The 27,448-nt window shown below is 35.9% G+C and overlaps 1 protein-coding gene across 5 annotated transcripts in view; it reads right to left on the bottom strand.

The window, feature by feature from the left end:
- Window positions 1-7,452: 7,452 nt before the first annotated feature.
- The window catches only part of RBM27 (RNA binding motif protein 27), a 77,010-nt gene continuing 57,014 nt past the window's right edge, over window positions 7,453-27,448 (bottom strand). For all 5 annotated transcript variants that reach the window (XM_032850875.1, XM_032850859.1, XM_032850868.1 and 2 more), the window contains 4 exons: window positions 27,248-27,352; window positions 26,939-27,130; window positions 12,024-12,134; window positions 7,453-10,766 (listed from right to left, as the gene is read on the bottom strand). In XM_032850875.1, the coding sequence (XP_032706766.1) occupies window positions 10,683-10,766; window positions 12,024-12,134; window positions 26,939-27,130; window positions 27,248-27,352 (492 nt within the window). In that variant the 3' untranslated portion in view covers window positions 7,453-10,682. The remainder of the gene's footprint in view (window positions 10,767-12,023; window positions 12,135-26,938; window positions 27,131-27,247; window positions 27,353-27,448) is intronic.

Below are 27,448 nucleotides of genomic sequence, written 5' to 3' on the forward strand. Positions count from 1 at the left end.
GTCACAGGGCTTGAGACTTTGGGGTGATACTTATGCTTCTCTGTGATACACTGTCAGTACACACACACAAAAAATACTTATTTTCTTCAGGGGAGACTGGTAGGGGGATCCTGGTCAGGAAAGTGAGCCCCTTCTTTCTTCTGCCGGAGGTCACTTGGACAACTGTCAAAACATACAGTATTTGACTCAGCTCAGGGGTACGGGTAATGTGTATTTCCAGCTGCTAAGTTATGAGAAAATGTCATTACCTAGAATCCAGTTGTCTTTATCTAGTTGATTAATGTGGCATATTATGGAAATATAAAAGTGCAGACTCAGGTGTGAAATATTCCCTTGTCTCCAACATCACTAAACACATGTAAATAATTCGCTAAGATTTAATAGCCCAAGTAGGAAATTCAATGGTAGTTGAATCTGACTCCATTCAGACCATTTGATGAAGCTTAGAAGATATGCTAATAGTGGTTTACATTTCACAAAGTCCTTTCAGAGGTTTTATCTCACGTAATGCTTATTGCAATCTTGTGAACATTAAATGGGAACTACTATTAAAATGCCCATTTTATGCAAGTTGAGCAGTTAAGACTAATTAATCCAAGCTGGCACAGGTAGCAGGAATTGGGATGTGAACACAGCATCAAGCAATGGTTAAAAGCCTTACTGTGAAATCAAATATAATGTGACTTTCAGTCTTGGCTTTGCTTTGAGATATGGGTGACGGAACCCGTCTGTAACTCTGTTTTCCCTTGTACAAAAAGGGAAAAACCAGGGACGTCTGGGTGGCTCAGTGGGTTAAAGCCTCTGCCTGCGGCTCAGTTCATGGTCTCAGGGTTCTGGGATCGAGCCCCACATCGGGCTCTCTGCTCCACAGGGAGCCTGCTTCCCACTCTCTGTCTGCCTTTCTGCCTACTTGTGATCTCGGTCTGTCAAATAAATAAATAAAATCTTCAAAAAAAAACAAAAAAAAACCCTAGAATATACCTCCCAGCCTTGTTGAAAGGACTAAATGAGAACGTTCGGAAACAAATAAGTCACATAAGAAACACTGAAATGGTAGCCAGGATTACTGTGATCCTCATAAAGGCTGGAGCTCTCTTGGCCACTACAGGGTGAGGAACACCCCAGCTGTGGGAGATGAGCTGCCTGCCTCAGACATGTGGGTTGTCAGGTCCTGACCTGCTTGCCATCTCTCTTACCAAAGGTAATATTGACAGAAAAACCACTACACACAGAGTGCCTGGCTGGTTCAGTTCCGGGGAGCATGTGACCCTTGATCTCAGGCTTCTAAATTTGAGGCCCATATTGGGTGTAAAGATTACTTAAAAATAAAATCTTTTTAAAAAGTACTACACAAAAGGGTACCATGCTTTAAAGAAACGAACACTAAATTAAAAAAATAATTCATAGAAAACACAATCAGGAAGTAGTTAAGTCTTCACAGTTCTTTTTCCATGTTGACCATAATTTCTTAGTGCCATTAAAATGGACTGTGGTGAAATTAAATGAAAATGAATCAAATAAAAAGCAGAGATAGATTGTTATCCGCCCTGGTTCTTCCAGTCACTTACTCAGTTATTACAGGGCTTCTGTGTGCAGAATATTTCACTCTCTCTGACCAAACATGTTTTCTTAATTTCTTATTTATGGCACACCGAGACATGCGTGCGCGCACGCACACACACCCACACACACACACACACACACCACACATTAATGGGTCATGTTTCTGGGCAAGCGTTCTCAAGGAGTCCCTATTAAAATGTTGAACAGAATCAAAACTTGTACTTTTCTCCTATTTTTAGTGTGCAAATTCTCTTTGGAGTCTAACCCACTCAGGCCACAAAGAAAGGAAAACAAGTGAAACCGTTTACTGACACCACTTCTGCCATCCAAAGTCTAGAAAGCTAAGAGTGCTGCCACTGATGATCACTGCAACAGCAAAAGGCAGGAAAACACAATCCTCCCGGACTGCAACACACGAGAGGAAAAATCGGCTATGTGCTGTTTTTACAATGTTCAAAGTCTTCCGAACATGTCATAGTGTACCAGTTAGGGTTTGTTTGTTTTTTTTTCCCCCGAGATACGTCATTTCTGAGAAACTGATAGGTGCCTACAAGTCACAGATAGATTCCCAAAAATATGAAGGTCTCAGCACAGAAGCTTGCCATAAAAAAGAGTTCCTATATAAGTCCTCACTTCTGACAGATTTTAATCCACTCAAACTTTATAAAGTCTTCTCTTTAGCTTTATCTGACTTACAAGAATAGTCACCAAAAACATAAAACTAAGAACAGATGAAACTTCTTTGACATACTTGAGGTCTCAGGAGACTGCATAGCAACATTCTACTGAGATAACTCCAAATAATGTTCACATGAGTGACTAAAGTGCAGAAATGTATAATTTATTAGGATTTAAATAAATCACAGGGAGAGAAGTGCTTTCAAGTCATTGGTAGATTTTCCAAAAAAAATTTTTTAAATGTAATTCTAAGGAATTAAGTTCTGTGTATAAAATTCTTGCCCATCTTTAATCAAAACCAAGAATGCTGATAATGTTTTAAAAACAGCACACCTGCTTTTTCAGCATTTAATGACAGTGAAATATTTGTTAATGGCAGAATCCAATTTTTAGGCACAAATACCTAAAAATATGTACTGTTATCACTGTCTTTTGTCTCAGCCATTTCCCTGAAACAGTTGTTATAGTGGAAATATTTCCAAAGTCTACTAAATTTGTCAAGAATAAAAATCTTTTTTCTGTTGAATCTAGTGGAACATCCCTAGATTTCATGGGCTGTCAAGGAAAAAAAAGAAAGTCCTCTTTCTCCCAAGGGTGCTTACATCTGCTTTTTTTTTCTTTTTGCAGGTTATAATTACCACCATACCATTAGTAGTCAATAAACATTTCATAGTTGCCAAAAGAGCTAAAAGTAGAAATTCCCCAAGGATCTAGAATAACTTTACTAAAATAAGAAATCCAAACATGTAAAAAAAATCAAATAACTCTATAAACAATAGAAAAATGACATGAACATCAGTTTTATTCACTGCGAATATATTTTAAAAAAAATCTATGGCATAAACATAACTATAAGCGAACACTGCTATTCTCAGCACTTTCTGCCTAGAAAATTCAGTATACTATATGAAAACATCATTAAATTAAAGCATGTAAACTTATTTATGTACAACATGATTTTTTTAATGCCAAGGTTAAAAGGAAGAAGGCACCAGAAATATTGAAAAACACAAAGAAGCAAGGTAGAAATACTGTAAGATTATCATAATCCGGTTTGCCATGGGGGAAAATACTTAAGATAAAATTGAAAATAAAATAAACATAGGTTATGATATAGCCAAATTAGTGTGAAATGTATCAAATTGGCTGGCTGCACATTATGGAGGTCACAGAAAATTACTTTAAAATGTTTCCCCACAAATTAGCATATATAAGCTGTTCTCTAGGTTTCCAATATGCTACCTAAAAACACAGTTGTTGCTCCCCAAGGGAGCTTGGTTCCAATCCAAGGCAGATGAGATAGATGGAGCCAGAATGGCAGTGTTTGACAGACACTGATAAAAAAGTCCAGTGACATTCTACAGACTTGCAATATTCCATTTTATTAGAAGCAGCAAAGAGGTTAATAGTATGAGCTCTGGAGTCAGACCACTGTTCAAATTCTGGTACCACCACTATAGGCTGGAAGCCACTTAACCTCTCCAAACTCAGCGTTCAAAGCTGAACAAGAGGATAGAGCACTTTCTTCAAAGCTTGTAGCTCCAAGCGAGAATGCAGGCAAACTTCTGAGCCATTATTGGGTACAAAGCCTGCATTCAATGCGTGCCAGCTATTATTTTTTAGAAGTGAATAGCTCAAAATACCAATCAGTTTCATTGAAAACATTTACTTGGTACCATTGGTATTATAGGAAAGTCAGGCTTTCTTGCTTAAGGAATCCCACAAGGGATGTACAGAGAGAGACAAGAGAACAGAAATACTGAAATGTACAATACTTGCATGATTAGTACTGGTTTCATTACTTTGCGGGCTTCATGGCTTTTCTCTGTGGCTTTCTGAAGATATGGCAACATTCTCATCAATATGTTCCCAATCTTTCTCTTTACATTTTAGAAACTGAAAAAGCTCAGGCCCACAAAGCTACAAATGACACACTTGCCCAAAATTAAGAAAAGTAGCATGGAATGGGTAGTTATTTTTCATACAGGGGTTTATCAATCAGAAACCTACAGGGCAATGCATCTGAAAGGATAAAATTCAATAGCACAACGTTGGAAATATGTACAATGTTCTCACAGGGACAGTGTACTTAATTTGTTTTGAATGGTTGATAGCTAAGGTAAACTCCATACGCAAAGTAAAATTCAAAGCTAAATAACTTTTATTGATTCACAGCCACTAAGTAATTGCAAGTTGTATGGTCTTCACAGGAGATCTTTTTTTTTTTAATTATTAAGTAATAAATCATGTCTGCAAAGTGACTTGAATTTTGTAAAAAGTAGCACCAATGTAACAGTATTCCACTCCATTCCTTACACAAATGACAAAAATTTAAAACTGCAGGCAGGTTTAAACCCTCTCACACTTGTCTATTTAAAAAACTGAAAACTACAGGGGCACCTGGGTGCCTTAGTGGCTCAGCTGGTTAAACATCCAACTCTTGGTTTCAGCTTAGGTCATGATCTCAGGGTAGTAAGATAGAGCCCCACATCAGCAAGGAGTCTCCTTGAGATTCTCTTCCTCGTCCTGTTCATGCGCACATGCACACACGCTAAAATAAATAAAATCTTTTTAAAAATGAAAACTATACAACACCTTCATCCACTAATCAATAAAGCATCCACTAATCAATAAAGATGTCAATGTATGTATTACTTCCGCCTTTAAGGCAATGGTCAACAGTAGGCTCCAGACTACTTTCGCAAGCAAAACACAGAAGATAAAATTTTATCATTTTATATTCAAAATAGTAGTGATGAGGTGACAGCAAGGGAGAGAGTGGTTTAAAATTCCAATTCACCCTGCAATTCAAAAGACTACTCTTTGTCAAACTGCAGTTCTAGAAGCCAAATAGTGGATCCTGACAAGAATTTTTAATAGAATAAAAAATCACCAGGTGCATACTCCATAGTAAGGGTACACATTGGCAAACTTTTTTTCTCGTGTGGGTGTATGCTAGGTCACAATGCAAAATGTGTTTTTCACTCTGAGTTGCTGTCAAAGATTTAGTCATTGCTCTAAGGCTAACTAAAGTTTGGCTGCTGGCGCCCCCTACAGGCTCTCAATGTTAAAAACTTCAATCCTAGAGTAAACAAATAACCCTTTTGTTCAGAAACTAGAACTCCGTAGTTTATAGAGGAACAGATGTTTCCATAGATAAACAGGCAGTGTTTGACCCAAAAACATAAACCAAACATGTGGGCAAACTCATTATTGAAGCCAAGTCATCCTCAAGAAACTGAACGAATTTAGCAAGGTCTGTATTAGCCCTTAGTCATCCTCAAGAAACTGAACGAATTTAGCAAGGTCTGTATTAGCCCTTTCATTTAAAACTGGGAGAATATAGATCCATATTTCACAGTAATAGCTGAGGGAAAACTAAGAGAAGGAATCACAAGGACCTTAGAAAACTGATAACCAGACATCCACTTTTACGAAGTTTTCACAAAACCAAAAGAAATATGGCAAGGGCCACTGAAAGTCTTTTCACACCTCTACACCCCAACAAAGGATTGAGTAAAGAACAATTTTGAAATATAGAGTCTATATTTAATAGACTCTATTATTTTAAGAACTAATGGTTATTATACCAAAGTAGTAGAACTCTATGAAGTAGAAAAAATAGGCTGATGTTCATGGAAAATAATTTAATAGAGTATTACATTAGGACCTTCCTCCCTGTTCCTCTTTCATAAAAGATAACAAATACAAAGAGAAATTAACAGCAATGTTTATAATGCATAATCACCACTACCATCAAAAACAAAACTGCAGAAGCCCAAGAAAAGAGTAGCCTCCAAATACAAAAACCTTGCCAATAATCATCAAACACTAGTCTGACCTTAATTTCAACTGTATCAAGTCACCTCTATCAGAACACTGGGGTGGTTTAGTTAACCTAAGGTCGAATGCAGAATCAGGTTAAGAGGCCAAATGGTAGATGATCCTGTAGAAAGGAGATCACTTGGCAGTAAGATCAATGTACCATAAATGGTAATTGAAAACACAAGCAATAGCAGTACATTTTTTTTTGACACATTATTAGCTCCTCACATAGATATTTGAGACTAAAATTGAAAAAAAAAAAAAAAAGTGCCCTACCAATGTTGGTTCACGTATTTAAAGCTATCCTGACTCTCGCATCTGAAATGATCCCACACATTGACATACACTCACCCTGCGTTTACAGTAACATTAATTAGATCTAGACTAGGTAGTAGTACACTGGGGATTGGGATTAGAAATTTATCCTTGGCTTTGTAAGAATTAGTATCTAAGTCAGTAAAAACATCACACAAAACCAGTAATTTCTATCAATGAGAGCTCCACTGTAGCAAAACATTTGCCTTGCTACCATTAAACAGATACAACTGTGTTTAATAGTGTGCTTGGTCCCTTCCAAACCACCCCAAAACTAATGCTTATTACAAACATAATGCTGGTTACATTATCATCTATTCAAAACAAATGGTCACACAGACCTTGCCATTTAATTTATAAAATAGATAAAATTTATTTGAAATGAATGAAAATGAAGTTTGTTCCCATTCCTTAGTATTTTCCTGTAAAGTTGAAATCTAAAGAATTCTTCGTAGACAATGCCTAATCTTCTGAAGGGGAATTTTATAATGAGAAAAGCAATTTTAAAGTGAGAAAATAAGCCCAAGTGATGTATCTCCTCTTCTTATAACCATCCAGTCCTTAGTGTGTAATATCACTTCCTTCTCCTGTTATTCTTTACAAATACTCATCACAGAGCTGACCTATCTGTAAGTCATCTCTTCACTGTGTTCTTTCCCTTCTCTCTATTCCACTTACGGAAAATGTCCTGCCGACTGACTGGGAGGCATACTAAAAAATCTCAAGATAACATTCAAGTAATTTTTTTCATAAAGCTGTTTGTGCTTTTGTATCTGGGATACTGGGATCCATCCATGACCAAAAAAATATGGCTATCCAAGGTTACTCACAACTGCCTCTGCAATACCCTTCTCACTCATTTTAAAGAACACCCTGATTACATCTTCTTGAATTCATTGACTATTTGACAGTCAGGGACTTCCGTACCCAAATGCATATTGAGTGCATTCTCTCATGTACATGAACCCAAAATGAAACACACAGACATATCCACTGCTCACTCATTCTCACACACAAACAAGCATACACACACATTTTCTTTCTTTCCAGAACAAGCCAGAATTACAGCTCTTTTGGTGATTGTTAGAATTTTTGGAATGGTTCATAAAATTTCCAAATTATTTTAAATTTGTAATACTTTTCTTTTTTCTTTTCTTTTTTTCCAATTGTGAACCATTCCATATTGCATCTTTATTGCAAAAGTCAACATGCTTCTTAGAAATTCAGATTGTAATCGATAAAACAAACATTACATATATGAATTTAAATGTATAAACAGTTAGAAATTCAACAATATCTCCTATTATACTATTACACAAGTTCACAATTTTGTAAAAACTATAATACAGGCATACTATACATCAAGAGGAACCACTATTCCTTTTCACATGATTTTTTTCTTCTTTTTGAAATAATGATCCATCACCACGGACCCACCTAACTAGACTGTTTCCCAATTTATCATCTGAGCTGGTGACAATGTTTTCCTGATATTACAACATGAAGAAAGTGAGGGAAATTCTATATGCCCTAGGGTTGCTTTGTTAAGCCTGGGCAACAATCCATTAGTAAACCAGGCTAACCTAGCCAGACCGGTGGCTCTGACTGCTCATTAGCTTCTTAGATGTTATACTCATTTAAAAGAACAAAATTTGCCTCAGATGGAGTATGTTATTTTCGTTAAGGGAAGAGGCCAGGAAAACAAGCCATGATAGTTACTTACTTTTAAGAGAAATTCTAGGGCTTGAGGATTTGCGGGTGGGGGTTAAAAAAAATTCTAAAGGAAAAAAATACATACATTCAACTATTTTATGCTAGTCTTAACTAAATTTTCTAATAATATATTCAACCCATATTTTGAATTCATTTTAGAAAGTCAAACATGTCTTAGAATTCTTAGGACATTTATAAATTATTTTAGTTCTACTTTAAGGTGTACTGAAAATTACACTATTTTAAAGAAAGGGCTTCAAATCTTCCTGAAAACAGTGTCCGTTTATTCTTTACTTGAACACCCTTTTCTTTCATCCCCTCTCCCCCAGTAACTAAAAAAAAAAAATCAAACAAATCTTCTACTCTCTCTATACTGAGAGTATTATCATACGATGTCAATTTTGAAGTTCAAAAAAATCATATGAAAAGGAATCTCATTCTGCTGAACTGTCAGTCCACTGAAAATTTTCTTTTACAGCTCCATTAATTTACTGTAATTTTCAGTTTCCAAATACAAAAATACAACAATTCTTATTGAAATCTATACGCTGGTAGTTTTAGTACACAAAAAAAACAAACAAATTATTTACAAAATTATACAGTTTAAGAAAAAACTTTGTACAAAAAATATATAAATCCTTTGTTCCCTCTATCACGTTTAAACTGTCAGGACTCAAAATATTCACCACAATGAATCTTTCAAAATATATACCAACTTGAGCCACAGACATCAAAATTTCATTAGAGATGATGGAGGAGGAAGGAGCAAGATTGCTTATTCTAGGTACCCCATTGTAAGGTTTTCCTGCTTTTATGAGCTTATTTTAGCTTCAGTGTTATCAGAAATATAATAACCTAGAAAAAGGAAGTCTTTATTATTGTGAAGGGAAAATTACATCAACTTAAAAATGATCCTGGTTTGAGACATCATTCCAGGAAAATACGTGGAAAAGAAAAGATAATCACAACGTGGGATTTAACTTCTTACAGCTAAGTAAATCTAGAGTCCTGAAGGTTTTAGGTTTCTTAGCGAACAGTTTCTATTTTGAGAAACAGCCTTTACCTCAGGAAACAAAATCCTTGATATAATAATCAATCACCAAGAACCTTCTGAAGCCAACAGGAAGTTTCAAATTTTCACACCACACATATATAAAAACATAGATGTGTATATCCTTGAAAAAGTGACATCCTATGTACATTATTTATTTTATTTTCCCAGGGGTCAATACAGTGTAGTGTTGCTCCTCTGCTTTTCCATCTAACATTCAGAACACAAGGACATAAATTTACATATATATTTTACTTAACAGATACTCTACTCTATACAGTGTACAGTAAAAATGCACACAGTGAAGGAAACTGTCTAATGAAGGATGCATATGTTCATGGATAGCAACAAGCTACAAAATTATGAAAATATAAAGTCATCTGATCAAAGTCAAGTTATGACTCCCATTTATTACTAGCATCCCCAATCCCCCTATCCCACCCACCCCCACCCTATCCCCAGTCACCTCATCATCATGGTTTAAATTTAGGTGAAGAATTTCAGACACTTTTTAACCCTTTTGTATAACTATTAACTAAACTGAAGCTTCAAAAAAGAAAAAAGGAAAGCTGGTGACTCTCTTCCCCCCACCCCCGCAAACCTTCCATTATTCTCATCAAAACATCACTTATTTATCAAGGTGCTGGTTTAAACTTTTTATTGGGGACTGACTTCGGGTGGCCCAGAAGAATCACTTATCTCGATAGTGGGTAAGTCAGGGCTATTAATATAAAGGCAGGAGAAAGAAAATGGGGACAAGAAAGGGGCAAGAGGTGAAAGCCTTTTACATTCTGAGAGTATTTTTAAACAGGACCAACTGAACCAATATTCACTAATTTCAAAGCAAACTAAGGATCAGTAGCATAAATCCAGGACAGTTAAGATGATGACAGAATGGAAATACCATGGAGCTAGCTACCACTGCCTTATAGCATTTAATACAGAGTCTGTTATGATTTACACTAAAATAGTACTTGTACTGCACATAAACAGCCCCCCCTCGAAAATTTAGATTGAATACAAACTGGGCTCCTCCACAGTAAAAAAATTAAAATAAATTTACTTTTCTTCTTCCAAGACAACTCTTGAAAGCAAAAGGGTATTTTAATTACAAATATCTCCTGTCTGACGACCCATCCATAATAGCTGAGAGTTAAGAGATTCCAGGCGATTTTGACATTTAATGAAATTTTATCAGCAGATTATAATCCAAAATAAAATTTCTGAACACCCTGTCATTTACATCATACTCCAACACCAATAGCAACAAAACAGGTGGTGTGGAAAATAAGGCTCTAGAGATTATCCATATCATTCCTGTGGATCTTCACAACTGTGTAAAAGTCACTAGGCCTTTGGTGCTTTAATATCATGAACAGTTATGAGATGTGTTTAAATAGCAAACTTGCTGTCCTTAAACCTACTGTGTGGAAAAGAAAAATAAAAAAAATTTTTGGCTCATTGACTTCTTTAAATAATTTTAAAAAGTTGTTCTTCTAAACAATATTCCTAAAAATTACACAGCTCGCATCAGATTTCATCTTCGCCATGAACGAGACTCATATTCATCTTCATCTTCATCATCATCATCATGCAAAAACAAATCTGAGGTCTCTGTTTCCTGAAGAAAGAGAGGGTAAAATCTCCTTAGTAGTACAAGCAAGTTAAGTTATTAGGCCAAAGGACAAAAAGACTAGTATACAAAACCCAGGCTGGAGTTACAAGTGATGCAGTCAGAGAGTATCCTTCAGGGCAAAGATACCCCAAACAGTTTTTTAACATATACATATTCTCTCCCTTGTTAATTTTGCTAGTTTTAAGAGATTTCCATTCTAATATCATCAGGAAAATAATACATGAATGTTTAGTAGGAAAAATTAAAGAAAAATATCTATGAAATGGTTTTAATAAAATTAATTTAATGAAATTAAATAAATTTAAATTAATTTTATTCCATTAACTTATTAAAAAGAAGGAAAATAAATGACCAAGCTCCTAAACCTTTCCTTTAATATCCAGTTATCTGTGATGGAGAACATACTAACTTCCCCATGACACCAACATTCTCAACCATACATAAAAATTTGGAATCTTACATGTGGTAGAAATATCTACAAACATTCCCAAAACACCAAGATTTTTCTTTCCTTTTCTTTTTATTAAACATGGGAAATGTTTCTGCTTTTGTTTTTTAAAAATTACCCAGTCAGAGGACTCTTGATCAATCATGAATGCTAACATCTTATAAAACCAAAATTACAATAAATCAAATAACTTGAAACATTGGCTAAGTGTCCATTTTAACAAAGAAATTAGAAACAGGGAGTAAAAAAGCAAAATTATTTTTCATGTATTTTAAGAGTTTCATTATATTTAACAGTTGTACTACGTTAAGTCCTTGGTTTTTATATTTCTTCCCTTTTATTCCCACTTCCTTACTCTCATTTTAATCAATTGCACATAGAAGGAAAGTAAGAAACTCAAATCTATTACTTATGGAACATGAATAAGCAAAAAGCTAAACAACCAGCTAAAATTAAATTTGTTCATGTAATCCATGTCCTCACTTAACAGAATAAAAATTTCTGGAGCACAAAGCCAAATAAACGCAAAGAAAAAAGAAAAAAGGAAAAAAAAAAAAAAAAAAAAACCAACAACAACAACAGTCTCTCCTATGCCAGAAAATATCCCCTGCAAAGAACTTTTTACGTCTGCAACTGTTCTGGTTCTTTAGTAAACTTGTAGACTAGTCTTAAGTTACAGCGTGCATAAAAGAACAATATTTATTTTAAGATTTATTTTATTTACTTTAATGTCAAGAAAAATGCTAATTGAGAAACAGTCTAATTGAATGATTATTTTCAATCGTTAAATTTACCTCCTCCTTGACTTCTTCTTCCTCAGTCTCAGTGGATACAGAAGGCACCTTGGCCTTGTGCCATGATATTTGTAGCCGACGGTCTTTGAATTTTGACCCTTGGTTTGCAGGCTAAAATAGATTTTAGAAAAACACGTAAGTTTGTATTCAAATTGTATGCTATTTAAAAGTGTAATGATTGGGGAGGAAAATTAAAGTGGATCTATACAATATCTAGTAAGAGCTAGAAAAAGTAAAATCCCTTCTCCTCTTTCTAAACTTATTTTATTTAAATTCAATTAGTGAACATATAGTCTATCATTGGTTTCAGAAGCAGAATTCAGTTATTCATCTGTTGCATGTAACACCCAGTGTTCATCACATCACGCGCCCTCCTTAATGCCCGATATCTAGTTACTCAATCCCTTCACCCACCTCCCCTCCAGTAACCCTGAAGTCCCTTTGAATTAAAGAACCACATGTACTATTTTGCCCAGACAGTCTGTGACTTGTATTTGTCACGTTAACTTAGAATTTGTCTTGGTTTACATGATACTGTCACTCCACTTACAAAAGTCATAATGAAAACAACAAATACTTTTTTTCTTCTGTTCATGATTTTACTGACATCAGTATTGAACAAGGGCACCTGGGTGACTCAGTCAGTTAAGCGTCTGCCTTCAGCTTAGGTCACGTTCCCAGGGTTCTCGGATCGAGTCCTGCACTGGGCTCCCTGCTCAGCGGGGAGTCTGCTTCTCCCTCTGTCCCTCTCCCCTACTCGTGCTCTCTCTCTCTCTCAAAAATAAATAAATAAAATCTTTTTAAAAAAAGATTTACAAAAAGATTATTGAGCAAGATGCTGGGATTAAAGTCTCGATCTAGCTCTACCATTAACTGGCAAGTAACTGAACATAAATGAGCCTCCATAAGTTGCTTAATATCAAAGTATCTCAGCTTTTTTTTTCATTTTTTTTCTGTTTCAGGATTGCTCTAAGGAGTCCATTAAAAAAATGTGAGTGTTCTATCCAAATGCACAAAAATCACGGTTAGCACAATTATAAATATTAAAAGGCATTAAACAAAAAAAACAAATTAATATACACCCTAACATACAAATTATTAAAGTGTGTAGCAAAGTATACAGCTATGCAAATGACATACTTGGTTAATCTCATGCTTTTTAAAATTTAAATTCAATTAATTATCATAATTTATTATTGGTTTCAGAGGCAGAGATCAGTGATTCATCAGTCTTACGTAATATCTAGTGCTCATTATACCACATACCCTCCTTAATGTCCATCACCCAGTTACCCCAACCCCCCACCCCCTTCCCTCCACCAACCCTGTTTGTTTCCTATGATCAAGAGTCTCCTATAGTTTGTCTCCCTCTCTGATTTTGTCTTGTTTTATTTTTCCCTTTCTTTCCCATGATTTTGTTTCAACAAATACTATCTTAAAACGATTGCTAGTCTTTAGCTTTGATAATCTACATAGACTGAAAACTTAAAAAGTATAATTTTTTAAATGCCTACTGATGTCAACTACTCCACCTGTAGTTGATAAAGCTATTCCCACTTCCTCCTCTGAAATGCCATACAACAATGGCAAGTACCAGCCATTCTATACATTTAACAAACGTTAATTAAACACCTACTTTCCTAACTCAAGGTAAAATTGCTCAGTTTCAAATGTACTTCTTAGGACTACCACCCAAACAATTTTTTCCTCCTCAAGAAACTTCATAAAGAGAAAGCAAAAATTTTAAAGAAAGTGACAGAGATAAAAATAGGGACCTCAAGTATCATTAAAGTGAAAGCTCAGTCATTCCTACAGCTTTTCTATCAATGATGCCACATTGCAGAATATCCCCAATTCTGGGTTTAATCCTGAAAAATGTAATAGAAATGGTTCTTTTAAAAATACGGGTTCACTCTAGTTTTTCCCTAGAAAAAATGTTGATAAATGTCATTAACCATTTGCCAAATGTTTCCACAGAACACTCAGATCACTGCATGTTAAAAATGTTATGTTCTCTCTCTCTCTCTCTGTCAAATAATAAAATCTTAAAAAGGTGGGGGGCGGTGGTGCATAGGTTGCTAGGTCAGTTAAGCATCTGCCTTCAGCTCAGGTCATGACTCTGGGGTCCTGGGATCAAGCCCCATGGTGGGCTCCCTGCTCAGCAGGGAATCTGCTTCTCTCACTCCCTCTGCTTCTGCTGTTCCCCCTGCTTATGCTCATTCTCTCTGTCAAATAAAAAAATAAAATCTTAAAAAATTTCTAAAAAAATTAAATAAAAAGTTATATATTATATATATTAAGCCAGATCCATAACCCATTACTGTCTGCACAGAAATCAGCCTGTGACCTAAGGGAAAACTCTATTATCCCTGTAGGGACTGCACATTTATAACCTGGTACCAAACATTTTAACTCATGGGACATACTAAAATGATGTATCAAAATGGCCCCATCCAGATATACATTTACCATCTTCTAAAAAAAAATCAGGTGGATGCTGAGAGGAGATCTCATCACAAGGAGAAAGAATTCTTACTATGTGAGGTGATACATGTGAACTACACTTATTTCATAGTAATCATTTCACTATATGTACATCTATCAAACCATTATGTTGTATATCTTAAACTAATACAGTGTTGTACATCAATTATATCTCAATAAACTGGGAGAAAAAAATCTGGTAATGCGTGTAAATAGACATCTTTTGCCCTTATTCGTTTAACTTACACAGCCCAATTAGAGATTTTTTCACTATTTTGTTCACTTCGGTATTATCTGAATTCTTTCCAGGATTACTGAGGTAAAACATAAACCGAAGGATATTTATAAGTGTAAAACACGATGATCTGATATACATATAAAGAGTGAAGAGTCCCCCTATGTAGTTCATTAACAACACATTCATCACCTCACATATTTACCTTTTTTCTGATGAGAATATTTAGGTTCTACTACTCTCTTAGCAAATTTCAATTATACAATACAGTGTGGTCAACCACAGTCACCTTGTTATATATTAGATCCTTAGACTTTGTTATTTAAAAAATTTTAAAAAGATGTAGTACTTCTATAACCACAGAAAGTGAGACTTTTTTAACCTGTATTTACTGGGTTGCCCTCTGAAGAGGGTAGTGGTTCTGCCCTTCAAGAGGAATTTTAGGGCATTAAGTGTACTGCGTATGAACTACTGAAGGAAAAATTAGAAATTTAATTTGCAGGCAGTCAGTAATTAAGAATATATAACTCCCACAATCTAACTTACAACAATAAACAAGATTAGTGATTAGAATAAAGATATATTTTAATAATACCAAGTCAAGAATTTTCACACACTACTGGCAGTGAAACTGATGTAGTTCATTCAACATTACCATGTATATCCAACATAAATTTGTACACATATACACCGAATGATCTAGAAGAATCCTATCAACAGTGTTCATAAAAATAAAGTGAAAATAACCCACATACCTATCCACAGGAGAACTGAAGAATAAACTATGTTATAGTTATACAACTGAAAATTATACAGCAATAAAAAAGGAAACTATTGTTACATGTGACAACATAAATGAATCTTACAAACATAATGTTAAGGGAAAAGAGCAAACACGAAAGAATATAGACTGTGTGGTTCCATTCATACAAATTTAAAAATAGAGTAATATTATAATCTTTAGGAACGCACATTTAGGTTATAAAACTACAGCTGATTCTCATTATTCACACCAAGTCATATGAAGTTCACTGCAAGCAAAAAATTAGCAAATACTCAATCACTGCTCCTAGGGCCAAGAGAGGGTTAGGTTCCTATGAGCCTCTGGTCAAAACATTTTCTTCAACTAATCATTTGTTTTATATTTAAAGACACCGTATTTAAGATATACTGTTGATTCACTGACACTGAACTCATGGCTAAAAGCACTCATGCCTGAACAAAGCTTACGTAATGCATGGGTCTTCACCATAAGGCACATCACAGCCTTCTTGAACTTTCAACAAAGCACCTGAGAACTATATTTGGGGGTGGGGGGCATTTCAAATAATGAAACTACCAGTGAAAAGCACAAAAATGAGGAAACTGTGGTACTAAAAAGACTGCAAAAAGAACAGCTGTTTATAGTATGAAAGCTGAAACAAGAAGGACAGAGCATCACCTTAACTGACCTGAACTGGGAACATGGGCATCGGGTAACTCAAATTTTTCACAGCTCTGTCAAAGTCTGAACTGACCACAAAAGCATCCTGAATATTGATTTTTGATCTTACAAATAATATTGCTAGGTAGGTTAATGTGCAAATATGAAATCCATGAATAATGAGTATCAAGTGTGTAATAAAAGCAAGGAGGTGATTATCATAAAGTGAGGATAATGGTCACTTTACTGAGGAGGACAGAAAACAATGACTGGAAGGCGGCTGGGAATATTCTTTTTCTTGACCTGAGGGTTAGGTATACACAAGTTTACCTTCTGATAAATCACTGAACTATATACATTTCTACTTGGTATAGTTTGTATCAATAAGTATTTTAAATTGAGTATTATCCTTATAATTTTAAGAAAACACCAAACAGCTAAGATATTTATGTTGAAAAAGCAAGGCCTGAAGTGTAGCTCTATATTTATAATATAAGCCCACTCTGATAAAACTTTTTAAGTGAGAGACTTTGCGTATATATTCTTATATTAATAACATTTTTCTGTAAAGATGTCTAAGAGTACAGACTACCTTTTAAGAGTAGGCAGAGATCAAGAAAAGAGGGGAGATTTTTACTTCTGATTAACCATATTTTTAACTGTTTGCATGTACTCATTTTTTTGTTGAAAAGTACCTTAACAGCTTTAAAAACAGCCTCTAAAATGTCACATATCTATTATAAATACATAATTTTTCTATACCCACATTATGTATTATCTCACACACATATTTGTAATATGGCTTGAAATAATGAAATAGTAGGTAAAAGTTAGCTGTCCATTACTACGGGACTGTTGAAATCCAATGTGGTACATCGATGCAATGAAATATCAAGAAGCCACTAAAAACAACAGAGCAACACCACGTGCACTAGTATAGCATCATCTCTATTAACAAGCTAATACATAATAAACGAGAAATGCACATGCAAGAGAGTACTGTGTAACACCACCATTTGGGTTAAAGAGAGACAAAATAATACATATACACAGAAAGAATATTTTTGAGAAGATATGTCAGAAACAGAAAACAATAAATGCCTATGGGGAGTGAAATTGAATGGGTATAGAAGGAAACCTTATTTTTCACTGCATACATTTTTATTTCTTTTACACTTTGTACATATGTGCTGCCCTTCAAAATATAATAAGGTAATTCAAAAAAAATATATATATATATACCAATATATACATGAACATGAGAAAATTGATTATATGCCATCAATGAAAAGTTGTATGTGGTAACTCAGGGGTACTTGGAACTTTAGAGGCAGAAGATACTCAGAGAGAAATTTATCTAGCCCCACCATTTTCCCAGATCAGAAACTAATGCCAGTTCTGTCAGTCATTATTCATCAATCACCTGACTAGCAAATATGAAAACACAAAACTCAAGTGCTAGTGAGGATATAAGCAAATAGCTACTCTTATCCAATGTCACCACAAGTATGAATTAGTACAGCATTCCTGCAGGGTTATTTGGCACGCTGTCCCAAAATTTTAAATATGCATGCCTTTATCTAGTCATCGCTCCTACAAACTAATGTCAAAAAAGGGTTTTCACCTGAGATAGTAACATTACTGTGGGGGCATTCTGGGTGTCATACAGACTGAAGAGCACTTCCTGGCATTTAACAGCAGTGCTAAAGATGTTGACATGTGTAGGACTGTCCTGCATAACAAATTATTCTACTCAAAATCACCAAATCCAGTAAGATGTATATTAACATCGTTTGTAACAGTGAAAAAAACAGAAAACACACTAGCTATCAAATGGCAGTAAGTTATCAGTAGGTTCACAAAAGATCAAAATTACTAAAAAAGTTTTTTTTACATGGTCCAAGGAAGGGCAATAACTGAAGTGCTATTCAGAAAAGTTTCTCTGAATGTTAAATGCAGAGAAAGGGTAACTTTTATTCTGGTAAACGCAAAAGCGTATTATTACTTGTCAAATGATAAGGTATCAGTTTCATTTACAGTAAAACTCTCAAATATTTCCTTCTTCTTGGAAGAAGGAAAGTAAAAACCCTATCTAGAGAGGCTATAGGGAAAAGCTAACTGTATGTGAGAATTCTACAGTAATTATAACAGAAGTATTCCATTGTCTTATATGAAGTTCCAGGAATGAAGGAGCAGGCAAATTGGAAGTTCTTGCTAGTAAGAACACAAAAAATTGAATGAATTACATAAATATTTTGGGGAGTACAGAAACTCAGACCTCTTTCTTAAGACTCAAAATGCTCTCTGGTTACAAAAGAGAACACTGCATTGCATCCATAGTATGCAATGATACTAAAGTGATTTTTTTTTTAAAGGCATAAATCCCTAAGAAAAGAGAAAATAGGACAGAATACAACACAGCCCAAAAACTGGGGAGCTGAAAAGCAAAGGATTAAGGTCAATATATAGTGCTTACAATTTAAAAATCAAGAAATAACAGTAAAATCAATTATTTAAAAATGAAAAAATACCCAGAAAATCAGCTGAAAGATTTAAAAGTAGACATCCTTAAAGAACAGAAAACGAGAATACAATCGGAGAATGTTTAACAATTCGGTAGCTATTCAGTTCACCTGACTCTTCAAATGATGTACACGTAACTTTTAAGAAAACTAAAACATTCCTATCAAAAGAATGTAAGGTACTTAGGTGTTTTCTTCTTTCTGTAACTGAATGGTTTCCAAGTTTTCTTCAATGAACATCACAGAAGACACTGTCTTAGAGAAGAATGAAACTCAACCATTCTCTTTCACCAAACATAAAAATAAAGTAAAAATGGATTAAAAATCTAAATTTGAGACCTGAAACGATAAAAATCCTAGAAGAGATCCAAGGCAGTAATTTCTCTGCTATCAGCTGTAGCAATGTTTTTCTAGATAGGTCTCTGGAGGGAAGGGAAATAATAGTAAAAAAAAACCCTACTGGAGCTACATCAAAATAAAAAGCCTCTGCACAATGTTGGAAACAATCAACAAAACTGAAAGGCAACCTATGAGAGAATGGGAGAAGATACTTGCAAATGACATATCTGATAAAGGATTAGTATCCAACATACATAAAGAACTTATAAAATTCAACACCTCCCCAAAACAAATAATCCAATTAAAAGATGGCCAAAAGACATAAACAGACATTTCTCCAAAGAAGATATCCAGATGGTCAACAGACACATAAACGGTGCTCACCATCACTTATCATCAGGGAAATGCAAATCAAAATTATAGTGAGACACACCTGTCAGAATGGATTAAGTCAATAACACAAGAAACAACGGGTGTTGACAAAGATGTGGTAAAAGAGGAAGCCTCTTGCACTGCTGGTGAAAATGTGAACTAGGGACAGTCACTGTGGAAAAGAATATGGAGGTTCCTCAATAAGTTAAAAATATAACTATACTTCTGCATCCCCAAAATACAACTATCCTACAATCCAGGAACTGTAACTCTGGATACTTACCCAAAGAATACAAAGACACTAATTCAAAGGGATACATGTACTTTGATATAGCAGCATTATTTAATAACAGCCAAATTATAGAAATAGTCCAAGTGTCCACCGACCGACAAATGTATAAAGATGTGCTGTATATACACATAGACACACAGACAATGAAGTATTACTCAGTTATAAAAAAGAATGAAATCCCTGGCGATTCACAGACCTGTACCCCTGGGGCTAATAATACATTATATGTTAATAAAAAATAAATAAATAAATTTAAAAAATAAAAAAGAATGAAATCTTGCCATTTGCAATGACATGGTAGAACTAGAGAGTATTGTGCTGAGCAATTAAGTCAGATGAAGACAAATACCCTATGACTTCACTCATATGTGGAACTGAAGAAACAAAACAAATGAGCAAAGGGAAAAAAAAAGAAAGAGGTAAATCAAGAGACAGACATAACTGTAGAGAAAAAACTGATGGTTATCAGATGGGAGGTGGGTGGGTGGGTGGATGGGTGAAGTAGGTGATGGGGAGTAAAGAGTGCACTTGTCTTTATGAGCACTGGGTAATGTATGGAAGTGCTGAATCACCACATTGTACACCAGAAACTAATATTACACTGTATGTTAACGAATCTAAATAAAACTGTAGAAAAAAAAAGACACTGTCTTAGTTGCCTAAACCAACTACCTAACCTCTTTCCATTCTAACTGATCCTGATTTTTACCACTGACCAAATGGCATATGGAACCATGACTGATTTAATTCAATCAAGGTAACGGTTTCCTCAACAGGGATTAGCTTACAAATGGGTAAGTGACAATTCCGGCTAAGACACATGAGGGCACGAGTGCTCAGAGAGAGTGGTGCATGTCAGGAGTCAGGTGGGCATGGAGGGTGAGGGTTGAGGCAGGGATATTTTTTTAGAAGGTTATCTCATGATTTTTAAGAATGTCATAAGAGGGTGCCTGGGTGGCTCAGTGGGTTAAGCCGCTGCCTTCGGCTCAGGTCATGATCTCAGGGTCCTGGGATCGAGTCCCGCATCGGGCTCTCTGCTCAGCAGGGAGCCTGCTTCCCTCTCTCTCTCTCTGCCTGCCTCTCCATCTACTTGTGATCTCTGTCTGTCAAATAAATAAATAAAAATCTTAAAAAAAAAAAAAAAAGAATGTCATAAGAAAGGTACTATTCTCAAAAAAAAAAAAAAAAAAAAAGAAAGGTACTATTCTTTTTGGCCTTTGGACATCCTTTTTAGAGGCCATGAAGTTTGTGGTTGCTGCCGACATCCTGGTGTCACACCATGAAGAAAAGGCTTAAGGAAAAAAGCCAACATACTAGGATACTAGAAGAGAAAAATGAAAAGAAGTTGTGTGCCTGAGTTTCTGAATAAATTAAACCTAAAACCTCCATACTGCTAGATTTCTTGAAAAGAAAGTAAATGTTCATATTTCCCAAGTTATTCATGTTTTACTTGCAGCCAAACATAACCTGACATGCATGTATTACTTTCATAATCAGAAAGAAAAAAAAAAACCAAGTTTCACCCTGTGTCACTGAGTGACACAAGCTAAAACATACTACAACAGTTCAAAAATCTTGTAACTGATGCATACTACTTGAAAATGCGAAAGTGCAGTTCAAGTATTCCAAACATTTAGTTTAAGTAACTCTTCTGTTGAAACTTGCCAAACTTCTCTTTAATCAGGGGCAAAGGAATGTACCTTAGCTCTTGTCCTGTCTGTGCCCTCAAGCAAGGCTCTATGATTTAAAATTTTTCATCTTCTGACCTAAAGTTTAATATTAAAATATACAGGGGGAATTCTTCATAAAGGTCTTTAATATCCTCAGATCTCTGTCAAACAAAAGATACATAAATAAGGACTCTTTTTTTAAAAGTTCTTTCCAAACTCACTGATTTTACCTTAAAAATACATAAAATTCTCTTTATATGCTACATAATACTACTTTATATTTTTAAACTTACTTAATATAAAAAGTAATATGGGGGTGCCTGGGTGGCTCAGTGGGTTAAGTCTCTGCCTTTGGCTCAGGTCATGATCTTGGGGTTCTGGGATTGAGCCCCGCATCGGGCTCTCTGCTCAGCGGGGAGCCTGCTTACCCCACTCTCTTTGCCTGCTGCTCTGCCTACTTGTGATCTCTCTCTCTCTCTCTCTGTCAAATAAATAAATAAAATCTTAAAATAAATAAATAAATAAATAAATAAATAAATAAAAATATGGTAACATATACCATCTTTCAATAAACTAGAGTCATCAGGCCAAATGTGGTCCAGCAACTTATGTTTGATGGCCTGTGAGATAAGAATGGTTTTTATGTTTTTAAAAGGTTATTAAGAGTGAAAAAGAAGAGAGGTTCCTGTGTGGCTCAGTAAGTTAAGTGTCTGCTTTCCGCTCAGGTCATGATCTCAGGGTCTTGAAATTGAGCCCAGCATCAGGCACCCTGCTCAGCGAGGAGTCTACTTCTCCCTCTCTCTTGGCCCCTACCCTACGTGTGCTCTCTCAAATAAATAAATAAAAATCTTAAAACACAAAACAAAACAAAAAACTGGGGTGCCTGGGTGGCTCAGATGATTAAGTGTCTGCCTTCAGCTCAGGTTGTGATCCCAGGGTCTTGGGATCAAGCTGTGCATTGGGCTCCCTGCTTGAGAGGGAGCCTGCTTCTCCCTCTCCCTCTGCTGTTGCCCACTGTGCTCTCTCACTCTCTCCATCAAAAAAGTAAATGAAATCCCTAAAACAAACAAACAAACAAACAAACAAACAAAAAAACTTAAAAAGAAAAGGAACACCACCTGGCTGGCTCAGGTGGAAGAACATGTGACTCTTGATCTCAGAGTCCTGAGTTTGAGACCCATATTGGATGCAGAGATTACTTAAATAAAAAAATTTTTTAATTAAAAAAAAGAAAAGAAAAAAGAGAGAAGGAGCAGATGAAGGAAGAGGCAAAAGAAAACCTGAGAGAGACTGTATATTGCCCACAAAAACCTAAAATAGTTACTAACTGGTCCTTTACAGAGAAAGTCTGCTGACCTCTGATATAGGCTATTAAAATATTTATATGTGGGGCACCTGGGTGGCTCAGTTGGTTAACCATCTGACTCCTGGTTTCAGCTTAGGTCACGATCTCCTGATCATGGGATCGTCATGGGATCAAGCCCCAAGCTGGGCTCTGTACTTAGTGAGGAATCTGCTTCAGATTCTCCTTCTCTCCCTCTCTGTCCTTCTCCATGCACATGCACGCTTGCACTCGTTCTCATAAATTCTTTAAAATATTTATATATAACATGTTTAATGTTATAATAGTTCTCACTGTACCTTAAATAGATTGCGTATTTTAAATATTATATACTTTAATTTACACTTCTTTAAAAAAAATATAAGCACCTGGGATCTAAGAGCCCAACATTAACACATCTCCTCTAATTTGGTTTTTAAATAAAAAGTATAAAAACACTAATATGGGGTGTCTGGGTGGCTCAGTCAGTTAAGCACCTGCCTTATGATCCCAGGGTCCTAGGACCGAGCCCTGCATCAGGCTCCCTGCTCAGCGGGAAGTCTGCTTCTCCCTCTCCCTCTGCTACTCCCCTCCACTCGTGCTCAGTTGCTATCTTGTTTACTCACTATCTCTCTCTCTAATAAATGAATAAAATCTTTAAAAAATACTAATATTGGGGGTGCCTGGGTGGCTCAGTTTGTTAAAGCCTCTGCCTTCAGCTCAAGTCATGATCCCAGGGTCCTGGGATGGAGCCCCACATCAGGCTCTCTGCTCAGCAGGGAGCCTGCTTCCTCCTCTCTTTCTCTGCCTGCCTCTCTGCCTACTTGTGATCTCTGTCAAATAAATAAATAAAATATTAAAAAAAAATACTAATATTGGGGTGACCGGGTGGCTCAGTCAGTTAAGCATACGCCTTCAGCTCAGATCATGATCTCAGGGTCCCGGGATCAAGCCCTGTGACCAGCTCCCTGCTCAGCGGGGAGTCTGTTTCTTTCTCACCCGCTGCCCCCCACTTATGTGTGGTCGCTCTCTCTGCCTCAAATGAATAAACAAAATCTTTTAAGAAAACAACAACACTAATATTTCACCCTAAACATGAATGTGATATTAAGAAGTCTGATTTAAAAAGTACTATGTGTTCATTTGGAAAACAAAGAAAATAGGTCCTCAGAAAGAAAACAATGAAAAACCAACTTGAATTCTACCAACCTAGAAATATAAATTTAATGGACTTTCATTCCAAGTTTATGGATAATCTTGTATCCCACTTTTTTTTAACCTAAAAGTCAATCCTGAGAATTTTCTTGTAGCATTATTCTTTAAAAACAAGTTTTCAATAGCAGCAAAATGCCACTGAAAATTTAGATTGTTCCCTTTTCACTATTATAAGGGGTGCTATACTAAGCATCCTTATAGCTCTTATTTGTATACAACCATAATTCCCTTATGATAAATTCTTAGAAGCAGATTACTGGATAAAAGAATAAACTGAAGGATTCCAGAATTAGGTCCTCATACTGCAAAAGAGCTTCATTGAACCCATCCACCATCTTTTCATACAGGTATGGTTCATTCATGATCCTTATACAATCATTAAGGACAATAAAAGAATACTGAAAATATCCATTTTACCTTTGCGGGATATAAAATACCTCAAAGAAGTTTACTAAATCTATTTACAATACCGTCTAGGCATATATATATGTTTGCTTAATCTATTTACAATACTGTCTAGGCATATATATTTCTGTAGTTCCTTCAAAGAAAACATACTACACTGCCCAATTATCCATTACTAGGGTATGTTTCTAGCACTCAAGACTGTCTAATAGCACCCTATTAAAACAAACAAACAACAAAACACCATCAAAACTGATGGCAAGGGCGCCTGGGTGGCATAGTCGTTAATGGCTGCCTTCGGCTCAGGTCATGATCCCAGGGTCCTAGGATCGAGGCTCACATCGGGGCTCCCTGCTCAGCAGGAAGCCTGCTTCTCCCTCTCCCCATGCTTGTGTTCTCTCTGTATGTGTCTCTCTGCCAAATAAATAAATCTTTAAAAAACAAAACAAAAACAAAACAACCCCCCCCCCAAATTTGATGGCAACATCTCCTTCTCAAAGTTACCTCATCTGCACTGCTTTGTTTGCTCCTTCCCCAAATGCTGGGACATGCCCCTTTTCACAAACCAAATGCCATCATTTCAGACTTATCAAATATATGTATACATGAAAATTGGTTATCAGATGCTCTAGAATGACCCTACTTATGAGAAGGAAAGAGATACATGTGAACATGAGTTCTGGGCTAAACCTTACACATCTACATAGTCTCCAGAGACCCTCAAGATACAACACAGAGTCTCCTACCTAACAAAGATAACCTTGTTTTTGTAACTAGAACTCTCTACAAATTCAAATTTAAAACAATTCTGCTTTGCTTCAGTACTGCCACACCAGAGCTCATAATGGGTTTAAATGCCCAACGTATTTGGCAAGAAGATAATAATTTTATATACTCAACATCAAAAGACAAAAATCACATTCTCCCAGGGTACTCCCAAGAGTACCCTGCATATGGGTAGCTCTCCTCTCCATATCTTACTCCTCAAGAAGTCAATTTAAAACTAGTCTCTCAGTTTACTATATATATATATATTGGTCAGGCTGGTGAAAGAAACTGGCTCAAGAATGAACAGAATGGGGGCACCTGGGTGGCTCAGTGGGTTAAGCCTCTGCCTTAGGCTCAGGTCATGATCTCAGGGTCCTGGGATCAAGCCCCACATTAGGCTCCCTACAAGGGAGCCTGCTTCCCTCCCCGACCGCCTGCCTCTCTGCCTACTTATGATATCTCTCTCAGTCAAATAAATAAATAAAAATCTTTAAAAAAAAAAAAAAAAAGGGAATGAACAGAATGCAGCCAACATAGCTCTCAATCTGGACACTTTAACAACCCACTATTCTCTAAACGTCAGGATGAGAAAAGATTACAGGGCATCATACTAATAAGAAGCAGTGTGTGAGGTCTTGCTGTTTAAGACTTCCTTCACCATCTTGAACACATAATAGGGCTGAAAATGGGGGCAGCCCTCAGTCGACTTAGAGTCCAACTCTATAGATTTCAGCTCAGGTCATGATCTCAGGGTCCTGGGATCAATCCCTGCATGGGGCAGGGCACTGGGCACAGAGTCTGCTTGAGATTCTCTCTTCCCCTCTGTTCCTCCCCACAATTCATGCTCACTTGCTCACTCTCTAAATAAATAAATAAATAAATAAACAAACAAACAGGACTGAAAATGTTTTCTCTCAAAAAAGTTGTTTGAGGAGCAGGAATTCCAGATGTTAAGTCAACTGTGTGTATTTTTATTTTGGTTCTACCACTTACTAACTGTATGATCTTGGCTGATTTACTCTTAAGTTTTGTTTGTTTATTTATTTATTTATTTATTTATAAAGATAGATTTTTTTTTTTTAAGATTTTATTGATATTCTTTGACAGAGAGACACAGAGAGAGAGAGAGAGAACACAAGCAGGGGGAGTGAGGTGGGAGAAGCAGGCTCCCCAATGAGCAGGGAGCCTGATGCCAGGCTGGATCCTAGGACCCTAGGATCATGACCTGAACCGAAGGCACACGCTTAACAACTGAGCCACCAGCTGCCCCTACTCTTAAGTTTTAAACTTTCATTTTCTCATCTGTACACACAGAATTTCACATGCACTTTATACAGTTATTTAAGATTAAATGAGATCATATATGAAAATGCTCTAGCACAAGTAACACTCAGTATTTATTAAATGAATGAGTGGAAAGAGAATATACTCAGTTAAAGGAGCAAATTAAAGACAGTCACCTGTAACAAATCTCTGTATACATGTTTATCTAAAAGTGTTTGCCACTATATACAAAATATAGCGATACATGTCTCTTATTCTAATAAATTCCTCCTTTGAATTCTGCCTTCATCCCAAGCTATTTTCACTTATTGACTATAAACACCTGCTAAACCATGTAATAACCATAAAAAAAAAAAAAAAATCAAATATTTGCTTGGGAACAACCTGTCAGTACAAACACATTTATGTGGAGCATTATGGAATTACAAAGCATGAGCTGCTTCTTGACCTTCAAATATATTAATAAGAATCTGCTAATACCCATTTTTTTACAATTTGATTTTCTAATCTATAAAACAGAAGGCAGCAAGAAAATGCCGAATACAGTGTTTTTAGAGTTGGCATCTGCCTACTTTAAAAACTTACTGAGAAATGCTGAAGTAAATCATCTTTTTCCTCCTCAATGAATCCCCCAACTGACAGTGCTTTAGGGCGGTGGTCCACCACCATGTGATTCAGTGAGCCCCTTCCTCTTCCTCCACGGCCTCTGCCTCTTCCTCGACCTTGAGAGGACATGGTCTTTCCTCGACCCACAGGTAAAATACCTAATCGTGCAGCCTGAATAACAAAAGTAGAATATAAAACACACTGTCAGACTGAACCTTGGAAAACAGAGATAGAAAAAAGTATTATCTGAGGCGTTAACCATAGTGGGTAACTCCTCTTAAATCTCACCTCAACCTGTAATTGACTGAGTTTTTTCCGTAACTCTGTTGTGTCTTCTCCTGAGGATAGCCTCTTGTGAAGGTCCAGTTCAGTATCTAACAGTTCTTTCTGAGCCTTTGGAAAAATTAAGAGTAAAAATGTATTTGTTTAAAAAAAATGTTAGATAATATCTAAGATCTTATTCGGAATATTATACTTACAGGATGACAC

The sequence above is a fragment of the Lontra canadensis genome, unplaced genomic scaffold (genome assembly GCF_010015895.1).
Source record: "Lontra canadensis isolate GAN:19392208 unplaced genomic scaffold, GSC_riverotter_1.0 scaffold4, whole genome shotgun sequence".
Classification (NCBI taxonomy): domain Eukaryota; kingdom Metazoa; phylum Chordata; class Mammalia; order Carnivora; family Mustelidae; genus Lontra; species Lontra canadensis.